Source organism: Taudactylus pleione, unplaced genomic scaffold (genome assembly GCF_031769625.1).
Source record: "Taudactylus pleione unplaced genomic scaffold, aTauple2 ptg000212l, whole genome shotgun sequence".
Classification (NCBI taxonomy): Eukaryota; Metazoa; Chordata; class Amphibia; order Anura; family Myobatrachidae; genus Taudactylus; species Taudactylus pleione.
In genome coordinates, this window is record NW_028284614.1 from 4506609 (window position 1) to 4528325 (window position 21717).

At 47.3% G+C, this 21717-nt stretch overlaps 1 protein-coding gene across 1 annotated transcript in view; it reads left to right on the plus strand.

Moving 5' to 3' along the window:
• The window catches only part of LOC148517701 (hepatitis A virus cellular receptor 1 homolog), a 75604-nt gene extending 54950 nt beyond the window's left edge, over positions 1–20654 (plus strand). Inside the window, exon 5 of the mRNA XM_088478323.1 lies at positions 20632–20654. Coding sequence (XP_088334449.1) covers positions 20632–20654 — 23 coding nt within the window. The remainder of the gene's footprint in view (positions 1–20631) is intronic.
• Positions 20655–21717: the final 1063 nt, after the last annotated feature.

The window sequence follows — 21717 nt, forward strand, 5'->3', positions numbered from 1 at the left end:
CCAGTCATTGTGAGCGTGAAAGTACAACTATGACCCAAAATCAACCAAAAGATACCAAATCATCCCAAATAGTGAATAATTATATATATATATATATATATATATATATATATATATAAGAATCCAAGAAAGAATCGGCACTCAAGGGACACCAATATGTAGCACCAAAATCCAAGTGTATTAAATATCATGGTCAACGTCACATTTCAGGGCATCAGCCCCTTCGTCAAGACACACTTGCACAAACAGGGGACTGTTTGTGCACGTGTGTCCTGACGAAGGGGCTGATGCCCTGAAATGTGACGTTGACCATGTGTTACAGTTCACGCACGGTTGTGTAAGACCTCTAGAGCCAGGGAGAGGATCTTCCACCAATAACAGCCATCCGCTGTTCCCTTAGTGAATTATTTACACACCGGTACTTAGGTGGCCGCCTGGATTTACGCCTCCAGCTGTAGAGGCTTACACAACCAGTGAGAGACTGCAGGACTGCTGACTAGGACAAGACAGGATGGTGATGTGGCAGTCCTTCCACAACTGGCTAACTGGAGTGAGGCTGCAGGTAATGCTATTAAAACAGGCGTAATAGACAGGATACACCAGCAGCGACAGATAATGGGTCTCAGGAATGTCCAGGGACAGTGATGCAGCTGGGTAGTCAGGCAATGAGTGGCACGACAATACTAATTGCTGCAGGGCAGGAGCGACCTGGACTGATATGTAGCAGGATTACAGACAAGCCTGGATTGGACTGGACAAGACAAGAATAGACTATGACAAGACTGATAAAAAAAACAGACAAGAACTAGACGAACACAATAAAATAGACACAAGGTACTAGATGACCTTGAGGCCATGGGGCAGTTTAGGCAGCCGGGATGCAGCTTTGAGAGCCAGGTGACACTTTGCTGAGTTGCAGCCTTTGGGCTGAGATGCGGCTTTGAGAGCCGGGTAATATTTGGCTAGGAAGCAGCCTACGGGCTGAGGTGCGGCTATGACAGCCGAGATGAGATGCAGGCAATGATGCAGCCTTGCGGGCCGTGGTGCGGCTATGACAGCTGAGATGAGATGCAGGCTATGATGCGGCCTTGCACACCGTGGCTATGACAGCGAAGATGAGATGCAGGCTATGATGCGGCCTAACAGGCAGTGGTGCGGCTATGACAGCCGAGATGAGATGCAGGCTATGATGTGGCCTTGCGGGCCGTGGTGTGGCTATGATGGCTGAGATGATATGCAGGCTATGATGCGGCCTTGCGGGCAGTGGTGCAGCAATGACAGCCGAGATGAGATGCAGGCTATGAGGTGGCCTTGCGGGCCGTGGTGCGGCTATGATGGCTGAGATGAGATGCAGGCTATTATGTGGCCTTGCAGGTCATGGTGCGGCTATGACGGCCAAGATGAGATGCAGGCTATGATGCGGCCTTGCGGGCTGTGGTGCGGCTATGACGGCCAAGATGAGATGCAGGCTGAGGTGTGTCTGGAGCAATATGGCAGACAGGTGAACTCAGGCACGACAGGAACACAGGCAGGAAGCAGGCTGACATGGCTTGGCTGGACTCTGGAATGAAAGTGCCACAGGCAGCAGCAGGGTATATTCCACAGGCTAATACTAAACAGACAGATACTGAAGGTGCAGGACACTGGAACTGTGGAACTTGGGGAGACCGGCAAAAGTTCAGACTTCAGAGAGACATGCCCACACTGGTTGTCAGACAGTATAACTGGCATGGAGAGCAAGGCTGGCTGAAACTTAAAGGAAGCAGGGTCCAATCAGAACCAAATCCAGGAAAGTAATTCCTAATCAAAGGCATGTGTGTATCTGCTCTGCAGAGAGACAGCTAGTTAATTAGTGAACACATGAGTACAACACACACAGACAGACATGAATGACAGGCCATGAATGGACACAGACAAGACAGGATTTCCAGCTTCCTGCAAAAAGCCAGAACAAGGACAGGACATGATGCAGTATCCCAGTAACAACTATGACAGGGAACTGCCACCAAGATGATTTGCTAACCGCAAATCCTAACACCATGATTTAATACACTTGGACTTTGTTGCTACATATTGGTGTCCCTTGAGTGACGATTCTTTCCTGGATTCTTTATTGCTTTAATATGGCACCGGGACCAGATGCATTATGGATGTCGGAGTGCCGGCAGTCTTGGAAGTATATATATATTAGGGATGTGCAGGCTCGGATAGGTTCGAGTTTGCACGTGGAGTTCGGATTTTTCCCTCCAAAGAAACGGAACTCAGAAAGAGGCAAAACGTCATCCTGCATGGACGAACATCATCATTCCTGGACATTCCTCGAACCTATCCGAGCCTGCACATCCCTAATATATATATATTAGGGGTGTGCACCGGCCACTTTTCGTGTTTTGTGTTTTGGTTTTGGATCTGGATCTTTCTTCGTGTTTTGGATCTGGATTGGTTTTGCCAAAACCACCCTTCCGTGTTTTGGGTTCTGGGTTTTGTGTTTTGGATCTGTATTTTTTTGAAAAAAAGCATAAAAACAGCTAAAATCACAGAATTTGTAGGTTTTTCTGCTCCTATGCTATTATTAACCTCAATAACCTTAATTTCCACTCATTTCCAGTCTATTCTGAACACCTCACACCTCACAATAGTGTTTTTATGTCCAAAAGGTTGCACCGAGGTAGCTGGATGACTATGCTAAGCGACACGAGTGGGCGGCACAAACACGTGACCCATCTAGGAGTGACACTGCAGTGGCAGGCAGGATGGCAGTTAGAAAAACTAGGCCCCAAACTGTACATAATGCAAAGAAAAAAAGAGGTGCAAGATGGAATTGTCCTTGGGCCCTCCCACCCACCCTTATGTTGTATAAACAGGACATGCACACTTTAACAAATCAATCATTTCAGCGCCAGGGTCTGCCACACAACTGTGGCTGAAATGATTGGTTCGTTTGGGCCCCCACAAAACAAGCTGGCAATTAATGTGTCCCTGCACAAACTGGCTCTACGGAGGCAAGATGTCATCCTCATCCTCCTCATCCACCGATTCCTCACCCTCTTCAGTGTGTACATCCTCATCCTCACAAAGTATTAACTCGTCCCCACTTGAATCCACCACCACAGGTCCCTCTGTACCTTCTGGAGGCTGGTCTCCCTGGAAGAGCTGATAATTCATTTTGATGAACATCATCTTCTCCACATTCTGTGGAAGCAACCTCCTACGCCTTTCGCTGACAAGGTTCCCGGCTGCACTAAACACTCTTTCGGAGTACACACTGGAGGGGGGGCAACTCAGGTAAAATAGAGCCAGTTTGTACAGGGGCCTCCAAATTGCCTCTTTTTCCTGCCAGTACAGGTATGGACTGTCTGACATGCCTACTTGGATGCTGTCACCGATGTAATCCTCCACCATTCTGTCAATGGTGACAGTATCATATGCAGTGACAGTAGACATGTCAGAAATTGTTGCCAGGTCCTTCAGTCCGGACCAGATGTCCAAACTTGGTCCTGCCTGCCCTGCATCACCGCCAGCGAGTTGCTTAGGATACCTAAGTTTTTTCCTGGCAGCCCCAGTTGCGGGAGAAAATGAAGAAGGAGCCGTTGACGTGTCACGTTCCGCTTCAGCTGACAGTGTGTTCACCAGCAGGTCTTTGCACCTCTGCAGGCTTGTGTCGGCCGGAAAGAGAGACACCACATAGGCTTTAAACCTAGGATCGAGCACGGTGGCCAAAATGTAGTGGTCTGATTTCAACAGATTGACCACCCTGGAATCCTGGCAAAGCGAATGAAGGGCTTCATCCACAAGTCCCACATGCCGAGCGGAATCGCTCCGTCTTAGCTCCTCCTTCACTTTCTCCAGCTGCTTCTGCAAAAGCCTGATGAGGGGAATGACCTGACTCAAGCTGGCAGTGTCTGAACTGACTTCACGTGTGGCAAGTTCGAAGGGCTGAAGAACCTTGCACAACACGGAAATCATTCTCCACTGCGCTTGAGTCAGGTGCATACCCCCTCCTTTGCCTATGTCATAGGTGGATGTATAGGCTTGTATGGCCTTTTGCTGCTCCTCCATCCTCTGAAGCATATAGAGGGTTGAGTTCCACCGCGTCACAACCTCTTGCTTCAGGTGATGGCGGGGCAGGTTCAAGAGTGTTTGCTGGCGCTCCAGTCTTCGGCACGCAGTCGCTGAATGGCGAAAGTGGCCAGAAATTTTTCGGGCCACCCAAAGCGTCTCCTGCACGCCCCTGTCGCTTTTCAGAAAATTCTGCACCACCAAGTTTATTGTGTGAGCAAAACATGGGACGTGCTGGAATTTGCCCAGATGTAATGCCCGCACAATATTGGTGGCGTTGTCAGATATCACAAATCCCCAGGAGAGTCTAAGTGGGGTAAGCCACTGGGCGATGATTTCCCTCAGTTTCTCTAAGAGGTTGTCGGCGGTGTGCCTCTTACTGAAACCGGTGATACACAGCGTAGCCTGCCTTGTAACGAGCTGGCGTTTCTGAGATGCTGCTACTGGTGACGCTGCTGCTGTTGCTGCGTAAGGTGATACATCTACCCAGTGGGCTGTCACAGTCATATAGTCCTTAGTCTGCCCTGTTCCACTTGTCCACATGTCCGTGGTTAAGTGGACATTGTGTACAACGGCATTTTTCAGGACACTGAGGACACTTTTTCTGACGTTTCTGTACAGTCTCGGTATCGCCTGCCTAGTGAAGTGGAATCTAGACGGGATTTGGAACCGGGGACACACTACCTCCATCAATTGTCTAAATCCCACTGCACTAATGGCGGATACCGGACGCACGTCTAACACCAACATAGCAGTCAAGGCCTCAGTTATACGTTTTGCTTCAGGATGACTGCTGTCGTACTTCATCCTCCTCGCTAAGGACTGTTGGAGGGTCAATTGTTTAGTAAAAGTAGTGGTGTTCCTACTTCCTCTCTGGGATGATGAACGACTCCCAGCAGCAGCAGCAACAGCAGCAGCGGCAGCAGTAGGCGTAGCAATGCAGGATCCTCCGGAGGAATCCCGGATAGGAGAGTCAGTCATGCCAGTGATATGGCCTGCAGGACTACTTCCGATCCTGACTAAGGAGGAAATTGACGAGGAGGGAGTTGACGGTGTGGTTTGCAGGCGCTTGGATACAACAGGACAACGGGATTTAGGTGTCCCTGGACTGCTTACGGTCTGAGCCAAAGTTTCTGAACTTGACAGTAACTTTTTATGAACGCGCTGCAGGTGCCGTATAAGGGAGGATGTTCCTAGGTGGTTGACGTCCCTACCCCTACTTATTTCACCTTTACATATGGTACATATGGCAAGACAGTTGTTGTCCGGATTTGGATAGAAATATTGCCAGACCAAAGAGGTGGAATGTTTGGTCTTCTGCCCAGGCATGACCGTGATGGGCTTTTTCATCCCACGGACAACAACTGTCTCCCCCGGAGCCTGATTTAAACAAACCACATCACCATCAGAATCCTCCTCGCCAACTTCCTCCTCAGCGCCAGCTACACCAGTATCCTCATCCTGTTGTACTTCAACAGTGACATCTTCAATTTGCATATCAGCAAGTGGACTGTGGGTGCTCCTTTCAGCACTTGCAGGGGGCGTGCAAATGGTGGAAAGAGCCACCTCTTCCCGTCCAGTGCTGGGAAGGTCAGGCATCGCAACCACCACCACACTTGGACTCTCTTTGGGGATTTGTGATATCTTCTTAGAAAGCACAGTTCTTCGCTGTGCTTTTGCCAGCTTAACTCTTTTGATTTTTTTAGTGGGAGGAGTGCTTCCATCGTCATGTGAAGCTGAACCACTAGTCATGAACATACTAGGGATCGACCTTAGCCGTTCCTTGCCACTCCGTGTCGTAAATGGCATATTGGCAAGTTTACGTTTCTCTTCAGCTGATTTAAATGTCTTTTTCAAGGTCATTTTCCTGAACTTTGCCATTTGGGATTGTATGTGCCCTCTACTATGACATTGGGCATCGGCCTTGGCAGACGACGTTGATGGCATGTTATCGTCTATGTCATGACTAGTGGCAGCAGCTTCAGCACTAGGAGGAAGTGGTTCTTGATCTTTCTCTATTTTATTTTTATCGGAGAAAGTTTGGTCCTCCATTTATGTTATATCGATTTGATATATACGTGCGGCTAAACACAGAAAATAAATTTTTTTTTGGTTCGGACTGGAGTGTACTTTGTGGGTTACAGCACCCTTTAACGGTCAAGCCAGCCGGCCCTTTACTTATGACACAGGCGCACTCTTGGCACTACTTTGTTGATGCACGTGCGGCTACTGCGCACACAATTCACAAACACAGAAAATAATTTTTTTTTGGTTTGGACTGGAGTGTACTTTGGGGGTTACAGCACCCTTTGACGGTCAAGCCAGCCGGCCCTTTACTTATGACACAGGCGCACGCTTGGCACTACTTTGTTGATGCACGTGCGGCTACTGCGCACACAATTCACAAACACAGAAAATAATTTTTTTTTGGTTTGGACTGGAGTGTACTTTCGGGGGTTACAGCACCCTTAACGGTCAAGCCAGCCGGCCCTTTACTTATGACACAGGCGCACGCTTGGCACTACTTTGTTGATGCACGTGCGGCTACTGCGCACACAATTCACAAACACAGAAAATAATTTTTTTTTTGGTTTGGACTGGAGTGTACTTTCGGGGGTTACAGCACCCTTTAACGGTCAAGCCAGCCGGCCCTTTACTTATGACACAGGCGCACGCTTGGCACTACTTTGTTGATGCACGTGCGGCTACTGCGCACACAATTCACAAACACAGAAAATAATTTTTTTTTTGGTTTGGACTGGAGTGTACTTTCGGGGGTTACAGCACCCTTAACGGTCAAGCCAGCCGGCCCTTTACTTATGACACAGGCGCACGCTTGGCACTACTTTGTTGATGCACGTGTGGCTACTGCGCACACAATTCACAAACACAGAAAATAATTTTTTTTTTGGTTTGGACTGGAGTGTACTTTCGGGGGTTACAGCACCCTTAACGGTCAAGCCAGCCGGCCCTTTACTTATGACACAGGCGCACGCTTGGCACTACTTTGTTGATGCACGTGTGGCTACTGCGCACACAATTCACAAACACAGAAAATAATTTTTTTTTTGGTTTGGACTGGAGTGTACTTTCGGGGGTTACAGCACCCTTAACGGTCAAGCCAGCCGGCCCTTTACTTATGACACAGGCGCACGCTTGGCACTACTTTGTTGATGCACGTGCGGCTACTGCGCACACAATTCACAAACACAGAAAATAATTTTTTTTTGGTTTGGACTGGAGTGTACTTTGGGGGTTACAGCACCCTTAACGGTCAAGCCAGCCGGCCCTTTACTTATGACACAGGCGCACGCTTGGCACTACTTTGTTGATGCACGTGCGGCTACTGCGCACACAATTCACAAACACAGAAAATAATTTTTTTTTTGGTTTGGACTGGAGTGTACTTTCGGGGGTTACAGCACCCTTAACGGTCAAGCCAGCCGGCCCTTTACTTATGACACAGGCGCACGCTTGGCACTACTTTGTTGATGCACGTGTGGCTACTGCGCACACAATTCACAAACACAGAAAATAATTTTTTTTTTGGTTTGGACTGGAGTGTACTTTCGGGGGTTACAGCACCCTTAACGGTCAAGCCAGCCGGCCCTTTACTTATGACACAGGCGCACGCTTGGCACTACTTTGTTGATGCACGTGCGGCTACTGCGCACACAATTCACAAACACAGAAAATAATTTTTTTTTGGTTTGGACTGGAGTGTACTTTCGGGGGTTACAGCACCCTTAACGGTCAAGCCAGCCGGCCCTTTACTTATGACACAGGCGCACGCTTGGCACTACTTTGTTGATGCACGTGCGGCTACTGCGCACACAATTCACAAACACAGAAAATAATTTTTTTTTGGTTTGGACTGGAGTGTACTTTCGGGGGTTACAGCACCCTTAACGGTCAAGCCAGCCGGCCCTTTACTTATGACACAGGCGCACGCTTGGCACTACTTTGTTGATGCACGTGCGGCTACTGCGCACACAATTCACAAACACAGAAAATAATTTTTTTTTTGGTTTGGACTGGAGTGTACTTTCGGGGGTTACAGCACCCTTAACGGTCAAGCCAGCCGGCCCTTTACTTATGACACAGGCGCACTCTTGGCACTACTTTGTTGATGCACGTGCGGCTACTGCGCACACAATTCACAAACACAGAAAATAATTTTTTTTTTGGTTTGGACTGGAGTGTACTTTCGGGGGTTACAGCACCCTTAACGGTCAAGCCAGCCGGCCCTTTACTTATGACACAGGCGCACGCTTGGCACTACTTTGTTGATGCACGTGCGGCTACTGCGCACACAATTCACAAACACAGAAAATAATTTTTTTTTTGGTTTGGACTGGAGTGTACTTGGGGGTTACAGCACCCTTTAACGGTCAAGCCAGCCGGCCCTTTACTTATGACACAGGCGCACGCTTGGCACTACTTTGTTGATGCACGTGCGACTACTGCGCACACAATTCACAAACACAGAAAATAATATTTTTTTTGGTTTGGACTGGAGTGTACTTTCGGGGGTTACAGCACCCTTAACGGTCAAGCCAGCCGGCCCTTTACTTATGACACAGGCGCACGCTTGGCACTACTTTGTTGATGCACGTGCGGCTACTGCGCACACAATTCACAAACACAGAAAATAATTTTTTTTTGGTTTGGACTGGAGTGTACTTTCGGGGGTTACAGCACCCTTAACGGTCAAGCCAGCCGGCCCTTTACTTATGACACAGGCGCACGCTTGGCACTACTTTGTTGATGCACGTGCGGCTACTGCGCACACAATTCACAAACACAGAAAATAATTTTTTTTTTGGTTTGGACTGGAGTGTACTTTCGGGGGTTACAGCACCCTTAACGGTCAAGCCAGCCGGCCCTTTACTTATGACACAGGCGCACTCTTGGCACTACTTTGTTGATGCACGTGCGGCTACTGCGCACACAATTCACAAACACAGAAAATAATTTTTTTTTGGTTAGGACTGGAGTGTACTTTCGGGGGTTACAGCACCCTTTAACGGTCAAGCCAGCCGGCCCTTTACTTATGACACAGGCGCACGCTTGGCACTACTTTGTTGATGCACGTGCGGCTACTGCGCACACAATTCACAAACACAGAAAATAATTTTTTTTTTGGTTTGGACTGGAGTGTACTTTCGGGGGTTACAGCACCCTTAACGGTCAAGCCAGCCGGCCCTTTACTTATGACACAGGCGCACGCTTGGCACTACTTTGTTGATGCACGTGCGGCTACTGCGCACACAATTCACAAACACAGAAAATAATTTTTTTTTTGGTTTGGACTGGAGTGTACTTGGGGGTTACAGCACCCTTTAACGGTCAAGCCAGCCGGCCCTTTACTTATGACACAGGCGCACGCTTGGCACTACTTTGTTGATGCACGTGCGACTACTGCGCACACAATTCACAAACACAGAAAATAATATTTTTTTTGGTTTGGACTGGAGTGTACTTTCGGGGGTTACAGCACCCTTAACGGTCAAGCCAGCCGGCCCTTTACTTATGACACAGGCGCACGCTTGGCACTACTTTGTTGATGCACGTGCGGCTACTGCGCACACAATTCACAAACACAGAAAATAATTTTTTTTTTGGTTTGGACTGGAGTGTACTTTCGGGGGTTACAGCACCCTTAACGGTCAAGCCAGCCGGCCCTTTACTTATGACACAGGCGCACGCTTGGCACTACTTTGTTGATGCACGTGCGACTACTGCGCACACAATTCACAAACACAGAAAATAATATTTTTTTTGGTTTGGACTGGAGTGTACTTTTGGGGGTTACAGCACCCTTAACGGTCAAGCCAGCCGGCCCTTTACTTATGACACAGGCGCACGCTTGGCACTACTTTGTTGATGCACGTGCGGCTACTGCGCACACAATTCACAAACACAGAAAATAATTTTTTTTTTGGTTTGGACTGGAGTGTACTTTCGGGGGTTACAGCACCCTTAACGGTCAAGCCAGCCGGCCCTTTACTTATGACACAGGCGCACGCTTGGCACTACTTTGTTGATGCACGTGCGGCTACTGCGCACACAATTCACAAACACAGAAAATAATTTTTTTTTTGGTTTGGACTGGAGTGTACTTTCGGGGGTTACAGCACCCTTAACGGTCAAGCCAGCCGGCCCTTTACTTATGACACAGGCGCACGCTTGGCACTACTTTGTTGATGCACGTGCGGCTACTGCGCACACAATTCACAAACACAGAAAATATATTATTTTTTTAGCACTTGGGGGGAGCACCCCTGATGGACAGAGCACCCCCTGGACAACACTACAGCACTCCTTTAGGACTGGGACACTGCACAGGACTTTGGAGTGGACACAGCCCCTATGGAGAACTGACTGCACAACACAGTCCAGCCAGCCCCTATGGACTTTGAAGTAGTGGACACAGCCCCTATTAACAACAGCAGCACAGCACAACACAGCCAGCCCCTATGGACTTTGAAGTAGTGGACAACAGCAGCACTACACTACACTACACTACACAGCCCTAACTCCCACCCTCCCTCTTCACTGTCCACAGCCGAGTGAGAAAATGGCGCCGACGTGTGTACCTTATATAGGATCCAAAACCCGCGAGACTCGGAAGGCGGGAAGATGACGTTTTGCCTCGATTTCAGATCCGAGTCAGGCGGGAAAAGTCGAGCCTGACTCGGATCGGACTCGGATCGGGGGGGCTCGGGGGGGTTCGGATTTCAGAAATCCGAACCCGCTCACCCCTAATATATATATGTATATAGATCTGTTTTACTAGTGGGGCAGATTTACTATAGGTCGTTTTATATCGATTAGTTATAACCGACTGACATCACCAGCATTTCAGACTGCAAAATCCGCATATTTATCATCTGTCGGTTTTCATCCTTAATTGTAACCCAATATCGATGTAAGTCGGATTTTGCACTTCTAAATGCCAACGGTTTTGAATGCAAATAGAGGTTTAAACTAGGGGTGTGCACCGGCCACTTTTCGTGTTTTGTGTTTTGGTTTTGGATCTGGATCTTTCTTCGTGTTTTGGATCTGGATTGGTTTTGCCAAAACCACCCTTCCGTGTTTTGGGTTCTGGGTTTTGTGTTTTGGATCTGTATTTTTTTTTTAAAAAGCATAAAAACAGCTAAAATCACAGAATTTGTTGCTTTCTCTGCTCCTATGCTATTATTAACCTCAATAACCTTAATTTCCACTCATTTCCAGTCTATTCTGAACACCTCACACCTCACAATAGTGTTTTCATGTCCAAAAGGTTGCACCGAGGTAGCTGGATGACTATGCTAAGCGACACGAGTGGGCGGCACAAACACGTGACCCATCTAGGAGTGACACTGCAGTGGCAGACAGGATGGCAGTTAGAAAAACTAGGCCCCAAACTGTACATAATGCAAAGAAAAAAAAGAAGTGCAAGATGGAATTGTCCTTGGGCCCTCCCACCCACCCTTATGTTGTATAAACAGGACATGCACACTTTAACAAATCAATCATTTCAGCGCCAGGGTCTGCCACACAACTGTGGCTGAAATGATTGGTTTGTTTGGGCCCCCACAAAACAAGCTGGCAATTAATGTGTCCCTGCACAAACTGGCTCTACGGAGGCAAGATGTCATCCTCATCCTCCTCATCCACCGATTCCTCACCCTCTTCAGTGTGTACATCCTCATCCTCACAAAGTATTAACTCGTCCCCACTTGAATCCACCACCACAGGTCCCTCTGTACCTTCTGGAGGCTGGTCTCCCTGGAAGAGCTGATAATTCATTTTGATGAACATCATCTTCTCCACATTCTGTGGAAGCAACCTCCTACGCCTTTCGCTGACAAGGTTCCCGGCTGCACTAAACACTCTTTCGGAGTACACACTGGAGGGGGGGCAACTCAGGTAAAATAGAGCCAGCTTGTACAGGGGCCTCCAAATTGCCTCTTTTTCCTGCCAGTACAGGTATGGACTGTCTGACATGCCTACTTGGATGCTGTCACCGATGTAATCCTCCACCATTCTGTCAATGGTGACAGTATCATATGCAGTGACAGTAGACATGTCAGAAATTGTTGCCAGGTCCTTCAGTCCGGACCAGATGTCCAAACTTGGTCCTGCCTGCCCTGCATCACCGCCAGCGGGTTGCTTAGGATACCTAAGTTTTTTCCTGGCAGCCCCAGTTGCGGGAGAAAATGAAGAAGGAGCCGTTGACGTGTCACGTTCCGCTTCAGCTGACAGTGTGTTCACCAGCAGGTCTTTGCACCTCTGCAGGCTTGTGTCGGCCGGAAAGAGAGACACCACATAGGCTTTAAACCTAGGATCAAGCACGGTGGCCAAAATGTAGTGGTCTGATTTCAACAGATTGACCACCCTGGAATCCTGGCAAAGCGAATGAAGGGCTTCATCCACAAGTCCCACATGCCGAGCGGAATCGCTCCGTCTTAGCTCCTCCTTCACTTTCTCCAGCTGCTTCTGCAAAAGCCTGATGAGGGGAATGACCTGACTCAAGCTGGCTGTGTCTGAACTGACTTCACGTGTGGCAAGTTCGAAGGGCTGGAGAACCTTGCACAACACGGAAATCATTCTCCATTGCGCTTGAGTCAGGTGCATACCCCCTCCTTTGCCTATGTCATAGGTGGATGTATAGGCTTGTATGGCCTTTTGCTGCTCCTCCATCCTCTGAAGCATATAGAGGGTTGAGTTCCACCGCGTCACAACCTCTTGCTTCAGGTGATGGCGGGGCAGGTTCAAGAGTGTTTGCTGGCGCTCCAGTCTTCGGCACGCAGTCGCTGAATGGCGAAAGTGGGCAGAAATTTTTCGGGCCACCCAAAGCGTCTCCTGCACGCCCCTGTCGCTTTTCAGAAAATTCTGCACCACCAAGTTTATTGTGTGAGCAAAACATGGGACGTGCTGGAATTTGCCCAGATGTAATGCCCGCACAATATTGGTGGCGTTGTCAGATATCACAAATCCCCAGGAGAGTCTAAGTGGGGTAAGCCACTGGGCGATGATTTCCCTCAGTTTCTCTAAGAGGTTGTCGGCGGTGTGCCTCTTACTGAAACCGGTGATACACAGCGTAGCCTGCCTTGTAACGAGCTGGCGTTTCTGAGATGCTGCTACTGGTGACGCTGCTGCTGTTGCTGCGTAAGGTGATACATCTACCCAGTGGGCTGTCACAGTCATATAGTCCTTAGTCTGCCCTGTTCCACTTGTCCACATGTCCGTGGTTAAGTGGACATTGTGTACAACGGTATTTTTCAGGACACTGAGGACACTTTTTCTGACGTTTCTGTACAGTCTCGGTATCGCCTGCCTAGTGAAGTGGAATCTAGATGGGATTTGGAACCGGGGACACACTACCTCCATCAATTGTCTAAATCGCACTGCACTAATGGCGGATACCGGACGCACGTCTAACACCAACATAGCAGTCAAGGCCTCAGTTATACGTTTTGCTTCAGGATGACTGCTGTCGTACTTCATCCTCCTCGCTAAGGACTGTTGGAGGGTCAATTGTTTAGTAAAAGTAGTGGTGTTCCTACTTCCTCTCTGGGATGATGAACGACTCCCAGCAGCAGCAACAGCAGCAGCGGCAGCAGTAGGCGTAACAATGCAGGATCCTCCAGAGGAATCCCGGATAGGAGAGTCAGTCATGCCAGTGACATGGCCTGCAGGACTACTTCCGATCCTGACTAAGGAGGAAATTGACGAGGAGGGAGTTGACGGTGTGGTTTGCAGGCGCTTGGATACAACAGGACAACGGGATTTAGGTGTCCCTGGACTGCTTACGGTCTTAGCCAAAGTTTCTGAACTTGACAGTAACTTTTTATGAACGCGCTGCAGGTGCCGTATAAGGGAGGATGTTCCTAGGTGGTTGACGTCCCTACCCCTACTTATTTCACCTTTACATATGGTACATATGGCAAGACAGTTGTTGTCCGGATTTGGATAGAAATATTGCCAGACCAAAGAGGTGGAATGTTTGGTCTTCTGCCCAGGCATGACCGTGATGGGCTTTTTCATCCCACGGACAACAACTGTCTCCCCCGGAGCCTGATTTAAACAAACCACATCACCATCAGAATCCTCCTCGCCAACTTCCTCCTCAGCGCCAGCTACACCAGTATCCTCATCCTGTTGTACTTCAACAGTGACATCTTCAATTTGCATATCAGCAAGTGGACTGTGGGTGCTCCTTTCAGTACTTGCAGGGGGCGTGCAAATGGTGGAAAGAGCCACCTCTTCCCGTCCAGTGCTGGGAAGGTCAGGCATCGCAACCACCACCACACTTGGACTCTCCTTGGGGATTTGTGATATCTTCTTAGAAAGCACAGTTCTTCGCTGTGCTTTTGCCAGCTTAACTCTTTTGATTTTTTTAGTGGGAGGAGGGCTTCCATCGTCATGTGAAGCTGAACCACTAGTCATGAACATACTAGGGATCGACCTTAGCCGTTCCTTGCCACTCCGTGTCGTAAATGGCATATTGGCAAGTTTACGTTTCTCTTCAGCTGATTTAAATGTCTTTTTCAAGGTCATTTTCCTGAACTTTGCCATTTGGGATTGTATGTGCCCTCTACTATGACATTGGGCATCGGCCTTGGCAGACGACGTTGATGGCATGTTATCGTCTATGTCATGACTAGTGGCAGCAGCTTCAGCACTAGGAGGAAGTGGTTCTTGATCTTTCTCTATTTTATTTTTATCGGAGAAAGTTTGGTCCTCCATTTATGTTATATCGATTTGATATATACGTGCGGCTAAACACAGAAAATAATTTTTTTGGGGGTTTGGACTGGAGTGTACTTTGGGGGTTACAGCACCCTTTAACGGTCAAGCCAGCCGGCCCTTTACTTATGACACAGGCGCACGCTTGGCACTACTTTGTTGATGCACGTGCGGCTACTGCGCACACAATTCACAAACATAGAAAATAATTTTTTTTTTGGTTTGGACTGGAGTGTACTCTCGGGGGTTACAGCACCCTTAACGGTCAAGCCAGCCGGCCCTTTACTTATGACACAGGCACACTCTTGGCACTACTTTGTTGATGCACGTGCGGCTACTGCGCACACAATTCACAAACAAAGAAAATAATTTTTTTTTTGGTTTGGACTGGAGTGTACTTTCGGGGGTTACAGCACCCTTTAACGGTCAAGCCAGCCGGCCCTTTACTTATGACACAGGCGCACGCTTGGCACTACTTTGTTGATGCACGTGCGGCTACTGCGCACACAATTCACAAACACAGAAAATAATTTTTTTTTTGGTTTGGACTGGAGTGTACTCTCGGGGGTTACAGCACCCTTAACGGTCAAGCCAGCCGGCCCTTTACTTATGACACAGGCGCACGCTTGGCACTACTTTGTTGATGTACGTGCGGCTACTGCGCACACAATTCACAAACACAGAAAATAATTTTTTTGGGGGTTTGGACTGGAGTGTACTTTGGGGGTTACAGAACCCTTTAACGGTCAAGCCAGCCGGCCCTTTACTTATGACACAGGCGCACGCTTGGCACTATTTTGTTGATGCACGTGCGGCTACTGCGCACACAATTCACAAACACAGAAAATAATTTTTTTTTGGTTTGGACTGGAGTGTACTTTCGGGGGTTACAGCACCCTTTAACGGTCAAGCCAGCCGGCCCTTTACTTATGACACAGGCGCACGCTTGGCACTACTTTGTTGATGCACGTGCGGCTACTGCGCACACAATTCACAAACACAGAAAATAATTTTTTTTTTGGTTTGGACTGGAGTGTACTTTGGGGGTTACAGCACCCTTTAACGGTCAAGCCAGCCGGCCCTTTACTTATGACACAGGCGCACGCTTGGCACTACTTTGTTGATGCACGTGCGGCTACTGCGCACACAATTCACAAACACAGAAAATAATTTTTTTTTGGTTTGGACTGGAGTGTACTTTCGGGGGTTACAGCACCCTTTAACGGTCAAGCCAGCCGGCCCTTTACTTATGACACAGGCGCACGCTTGGCACTACTTTGTTGATGCACGTGCGGCTACTGCGCACACAATTCACAAACACAGAAAATAATTTTTTTTTTGGTTTGGACTGGAGTGTACTTTCGGGGGTTACAGCACCCTTAACGGTCAAGCCAGCCGGCCCTTTACTTATGACACAGGCGCACGCTTGGCACTACTTTGTTGATGCACGTGCGGCTACTGCGCACACAATTCACAAACACAGAAAATAATTTTTTTTTTGGTTTGGACTGGAGTGTACTCTCGGGGGTTACAGCACCCTTAACGGTCAAGCCAGCCGGCCCTTTACTTATGACACAGGCGCACGCTTGGCACTACTTTGTTGATGCACGTGCGGCTACTGCGCACACAATTCACAAACACAGAAAATAATTTTTTTTTGGTTTGGACTGGAGTGTACTTTCGGGGGTTACAGCACCCTTTAACGGTCAAGCCAGCCGGCCCTTTACTTATGACACAGGCGCACGCTTGGCACTACTTTGTTGATGCACGTGCGGCTACTGCGCACACAATTCACAAACACAGAAAATATTTTTTTTTTTGGTTTGGACTGGAGTGTACTTTGGGGGTTACAGCACCCTTTAACGGTCAAGCCAGCCGGCCCTTTACTTATGACACAGGCGCACGCTTGGCACTACTTTGTTGATGCACGTGCGGCTACTGCGCACACAATTCACAAACACAGAAAATAATTTTTTTTTTGGTTTGGACTGGAGTGTACTTTGGGGGTTACAGCACCCTTTAACGGTCAAGCCAGCCGGCCCTTTACTTATGACACAGGCGCACGCTTGGCACTACTTTGTTGATGCACGTGCGGCTACTGCGCACACAATTCACAAACACAGAAAATAATTTTTTTTTGGGTTTGGACTGGAGTGTACTTTCGGGGGTTACAGCACCCTTAACGGTCAAGCCAGCCGGCCCTTTACTTATGACACAGGCACACGCTTGGCACTACTTTGTTGATGCACGTGCGGCTACTGCGCACACAATTCACAAACACAGAAAATAATTTTTTTTTTGGTTTGGACTGGAGTGTACTTTCGGGGGTTACAGCACCCTTAACGGTCAAGCCAGCCGGCCCTTTACTTATGACACAGGCGCACGCTTGGCACTACTTTGTTGATGCACGTGCGGCTACTGCGCACACAATTCACAAACACAGAAAATAATATTTTTTTTGGTTTGGACTGGAGTGTACTTTCGGGGGTTACAGCACCCTTAACGGTCAAGCCAGCCGGCCCTTTACTTATGACACAGGCGCACGTTTGGCACTACTTTGTTGATGCACGTGCGGCTACTGCGCACACAATTCACAAACACAGAAAATAATTTTTTTTTTGGTTTGGACTGGAGTGTACTTTGGGGGTTACAGCACCCTTTAACGGTCAAGCCAGCCGGCCCTTTACTTATGACACAGGCGCACGCTTGGCACTACTTTGTTGATGCACGTGCTGCTACTGCGCACACAATTCACAAACACAGAAAATAATTTTTTTTTTGGTTTGGACTGGAGTGTACTTTCGGGGGTTACAGCACCCTTAACGGTCAAGCCAGCCGGCCCTTTACTTATGACACAGGCGCACGCTTGGCACTACTTTGTTGATGCACGTGCGGCTACTGCGCACACAATTCACAAACACAGAAAATAATTTTTTTTTTGGTTTGGACTGGAGTGTACTTTCGGGGGTTACAGCACCCTTAACGGTCAAGCCAGCCGGCCCTTTACTTATGACACAGGCGCACGCTTGGCACTACTTTGTTGATGCACGTGCGGCTACTGCGCACACAATTCACAAACACAGAAAATAATTTTTTTTTTGGTTTGGACTGGAGTGTACTTTCGGTGGTTACAGCACCCTTAACGGTCAAGCCAGCCGGCCCTTTACTTATGACACAGGCGCACGCTTGGCACTACTTTGTTGATGCACGTGCGGCTACTGCGCACATAATTCACAAACACAGAAAATAATTTTTTTTTGGTTTGGACTGGAGTGTACTTTCGGGGGTTACAGCACCCTTTAACGGTCAAGCCAGCCGGCCCTTTACTTATGACACAGGCGCACGCTTGGCACTACTTTGTTGATGCACGTGCGGCTACTGCGCACACAATTCACAAACACAGAAAATATATTATTTTTTTAGCACTTGGGGGAGCACCCCTGATGGACAGAGCACCCCCTGGACAACACTACAGCACTCCTTTAGGACTGGGACACTGCACAGGACTTTGGAGTGGACACAGCCCCTATGGAGAACTGACTGCACAACACAGTCCAGCCAGCCCCTATGGACTTTGAAGTAGTGGACACAGCCCCTATTAACAACAGCAGCACAGCACAACACAGCCAGCCCCTATGGACTTTGAAGTAGTGGACAACAGCAGCACTACACTACACTACACTACACAGCCCTAACTCCCACCCTCCCTCTTCACTGTCCACAGCCGAGTGAGAAAATGGCGCCGACGCGGGTACCTTATATAGGATCCAAAACCCGCGAGACTCGGAAGGCGGGATGATGACGTTTTGCCTCGATTTCAGATCCGAGTCAGGCGGGAAAAGTCGAGCCTGACTCGGATCAGACTCGGATCGGGGGGGCTCGGGGGGGTTCGGATTTCAGAAATCCGAACCCTCTCACCCCTAGTTTAAACATGACGGTAAACCCCTCCAAAAAAGAAGAAGTGCACACGTTACTATGATCTGTGCAGTCTTCTTAGACTGAAAAGCAATTTAATGGCAATTTATATGCTGGTAAGCAGCCTTTGCACTATTTACAGCTAAACTATCACAGTTGTCTCACGGAGTTACTGTGACCACTTGGGAGAGATCTCATAAACTATACTGCATACTATTGGAGAAGTGTTGACATCTGACTGTGATATAATCCAGTCCCTCCATATTACAGTGTATTTCTATTAATATTTATTCTCTTAACAAACTGAGAATTGGGACTGTGCTTCTGCTGAGAATTACCACTATTCCCCATGGACATTGGGATTACACTTTATATTACTGGAAAAAGAAGAGGTGAATTTTAATTAGTTGTTGTTTCGATATAGATATATATATATATATATATATATATATATATATATATATACTATAAGTATATATATATATACTGTGTATATATATATATATATATATATATATATTATATATACATATTTGTATATATACTGTGTATATATATATATATATATATATATGTATAAAATATGTGGGACATACACATTATCAATTTATCATTGTAAATTACTTTTATTATGCTGGGACCTATGCAATAGTGCTTAATTGTTATTTAATTTGTAGATTTTAATAAATTATATATATTTTTTCTATTTCAACCTGTGCATTATATTTATTTATATGTATATATATTCATTTATATGACTGGTTCATGTGATATATTTTTCTTCGGTCTTTATATTTAAAACTGCAGAGTTTCTTGAACAGTTGCTCATTAGTCCTAATGAATCATTAGAATTACTATTATTTAAGCTAGCGCTAATCAGCGCCAACTGGTCTTGTTGTGTGAAAGGTCCAGGGCTGGTTATGGATTCAGGGAGGGAACGCACCAGTTTTCTTTTTACATTTTAACTATTTAATTGCTTTTAAGCCTACGAAGCCTGCACAGATCATAGTGGCCTGTGCAGTGCCTCTTTTGTACAGATATGAGGAAGCTCTGTATATACATTATATGTAATGTGTACAGTATGTATGTACAGAGACATATTATTGCCTAGTGACACACGTGTGCAGCGGGCCCCACTATTCCTTCTGCCGGCAGCCATTTTTTTTTGGTCGACATTTTCAGAAGATCACAAAGGCTCTGGCACACAGTGGGGTCTATTCTGGCCCTGGGACCCATGTGCCCTGGCATACCCTGCAACCATTATTGATAAGCCATTGTGTATGTGGGTTGCAATCGGAAAACCGACTGTCTTAATCCTGACAGCTGGCTTCCCGATTGCTTTATCCCGGCGTGGGATAAATGACCGGCGTCTATATCTAGACGCCTGTCATTTACCCGACGCTGGGAGACCAGCGCACGGCATCCCGATCGAAGGGATGCCGGGCGCCACCAGCGGACAGCCGCGGGGGGGGGCAGGGTTAGGTTTAGGGCTCCCGGGGGCTACTTAGGGTTAGGCACCCCCCCCGGGAGGGTTAGGGTTAGGCTAGGGGGAGGGAGGGTTAGGGATAGGCACCCCCGGGGGGGACTTAGGGTTAGGCAGCGGGGAAGGGGGGGTTAGGGTTAGGCACTTAGAGGGGGGATTAGGGTTAGGCACTTGGGGGGAGGTTAGGGTTAGGCACCCCTAAAGAGGGTTAGGGTTAGGGGGTTAGGTTAGGTTAGTAGATACTTACGTTAGGGACAATCGGGATTTCCAGCGCTGTCGGGCTTCCGCTGCCGGGAACTCTGCTTTTGTCGGCCAGGTGCTGCCGGGATTCGAACTGTTGGCCACAGTGCCGGTGGTATTTCATACTGATTCCGTGTATGTGTATGTATGTATGTAAATGAAAAGTTAATTTATTTGTCTTGTTCTTGTTACAGGTTGTTCCCTTCAATCCCATTAACTGGAGAAGGTGAAACGATTGTTGAATTTTTGCATTAAACATACTAATGAGAATATAATAGGAAGGTCTTAAAAAATGCCAGTTACCCACTTAAATTTGTATGTTTTTCCTATGTTTATGATTCTACAGCTATATATCTTCTTTATAAGTATTATGCATGTGTATGGGCTATAAGAATCAATAAAATATGTATATTTATTTTGTCAAAATGAGTCAATGTCCCTTATAAATTCTTGTTAAAAAGTGAAAGCCCATCGTTTCTTTTGTGATCCATCCACTACCATTGCCAACTCACGCCCTACACACCCACTGGAAAAGTTGATGGATCTGGTCAGTTTGTCTACTCTCCCAGGAGCCTAATCAATTATTACTTATGTCAGGGACCTCAATAAGTACACCTGACAGTCTGCATTCTGACTATGGCAGGGGTGCCGTATTTGAATACCTAGACTGAACCTCACTTATTTTACTGCCACCACCGATGGTGATTACTCAAAGGGGCCTTGTTTGCATAATTAAGATCTGGGTATATAAGATGGTATCCTCATTATAGCCACTATTTGCTTCTGACGAAGCTGAGTGTTATTTACTCAGTGAAACGCGTTAAGTTACTTGCCATCTGCTCACTAGGACTCCATCATTTGTTACTCTGGATTGCAGCCTCCAAGTTACCCTGTGGATACCTCCATCAGCCCTGTACCACCCGTGAGATCTTCTAGTTAAGGACAATATGGATCCATTGTCCCACCTATATCTGGTAACACCACCTCTGCTAATACTGGACCTAAATTAATTATATTCATTTTTATTATTTTGGACTGAAATTCTATGGTCTGTCCTTATTTACTATCACCACGAACTGTGATTTCAATAGGAGTCGGGACTGTTTGCTATCACTATTGTTATACTTACTCATCAGTTTTTTGTATACGGTTGACAATATTGTCTATTTTTAACCTGTTTGCCATAATTGTGCTTCTTTTATTCATAAGCCATCCAATATTTATCTTACCTACTATGATATATTTTATAGTATTTTTTTCCCAGAGAGCTGTGTTCTCTT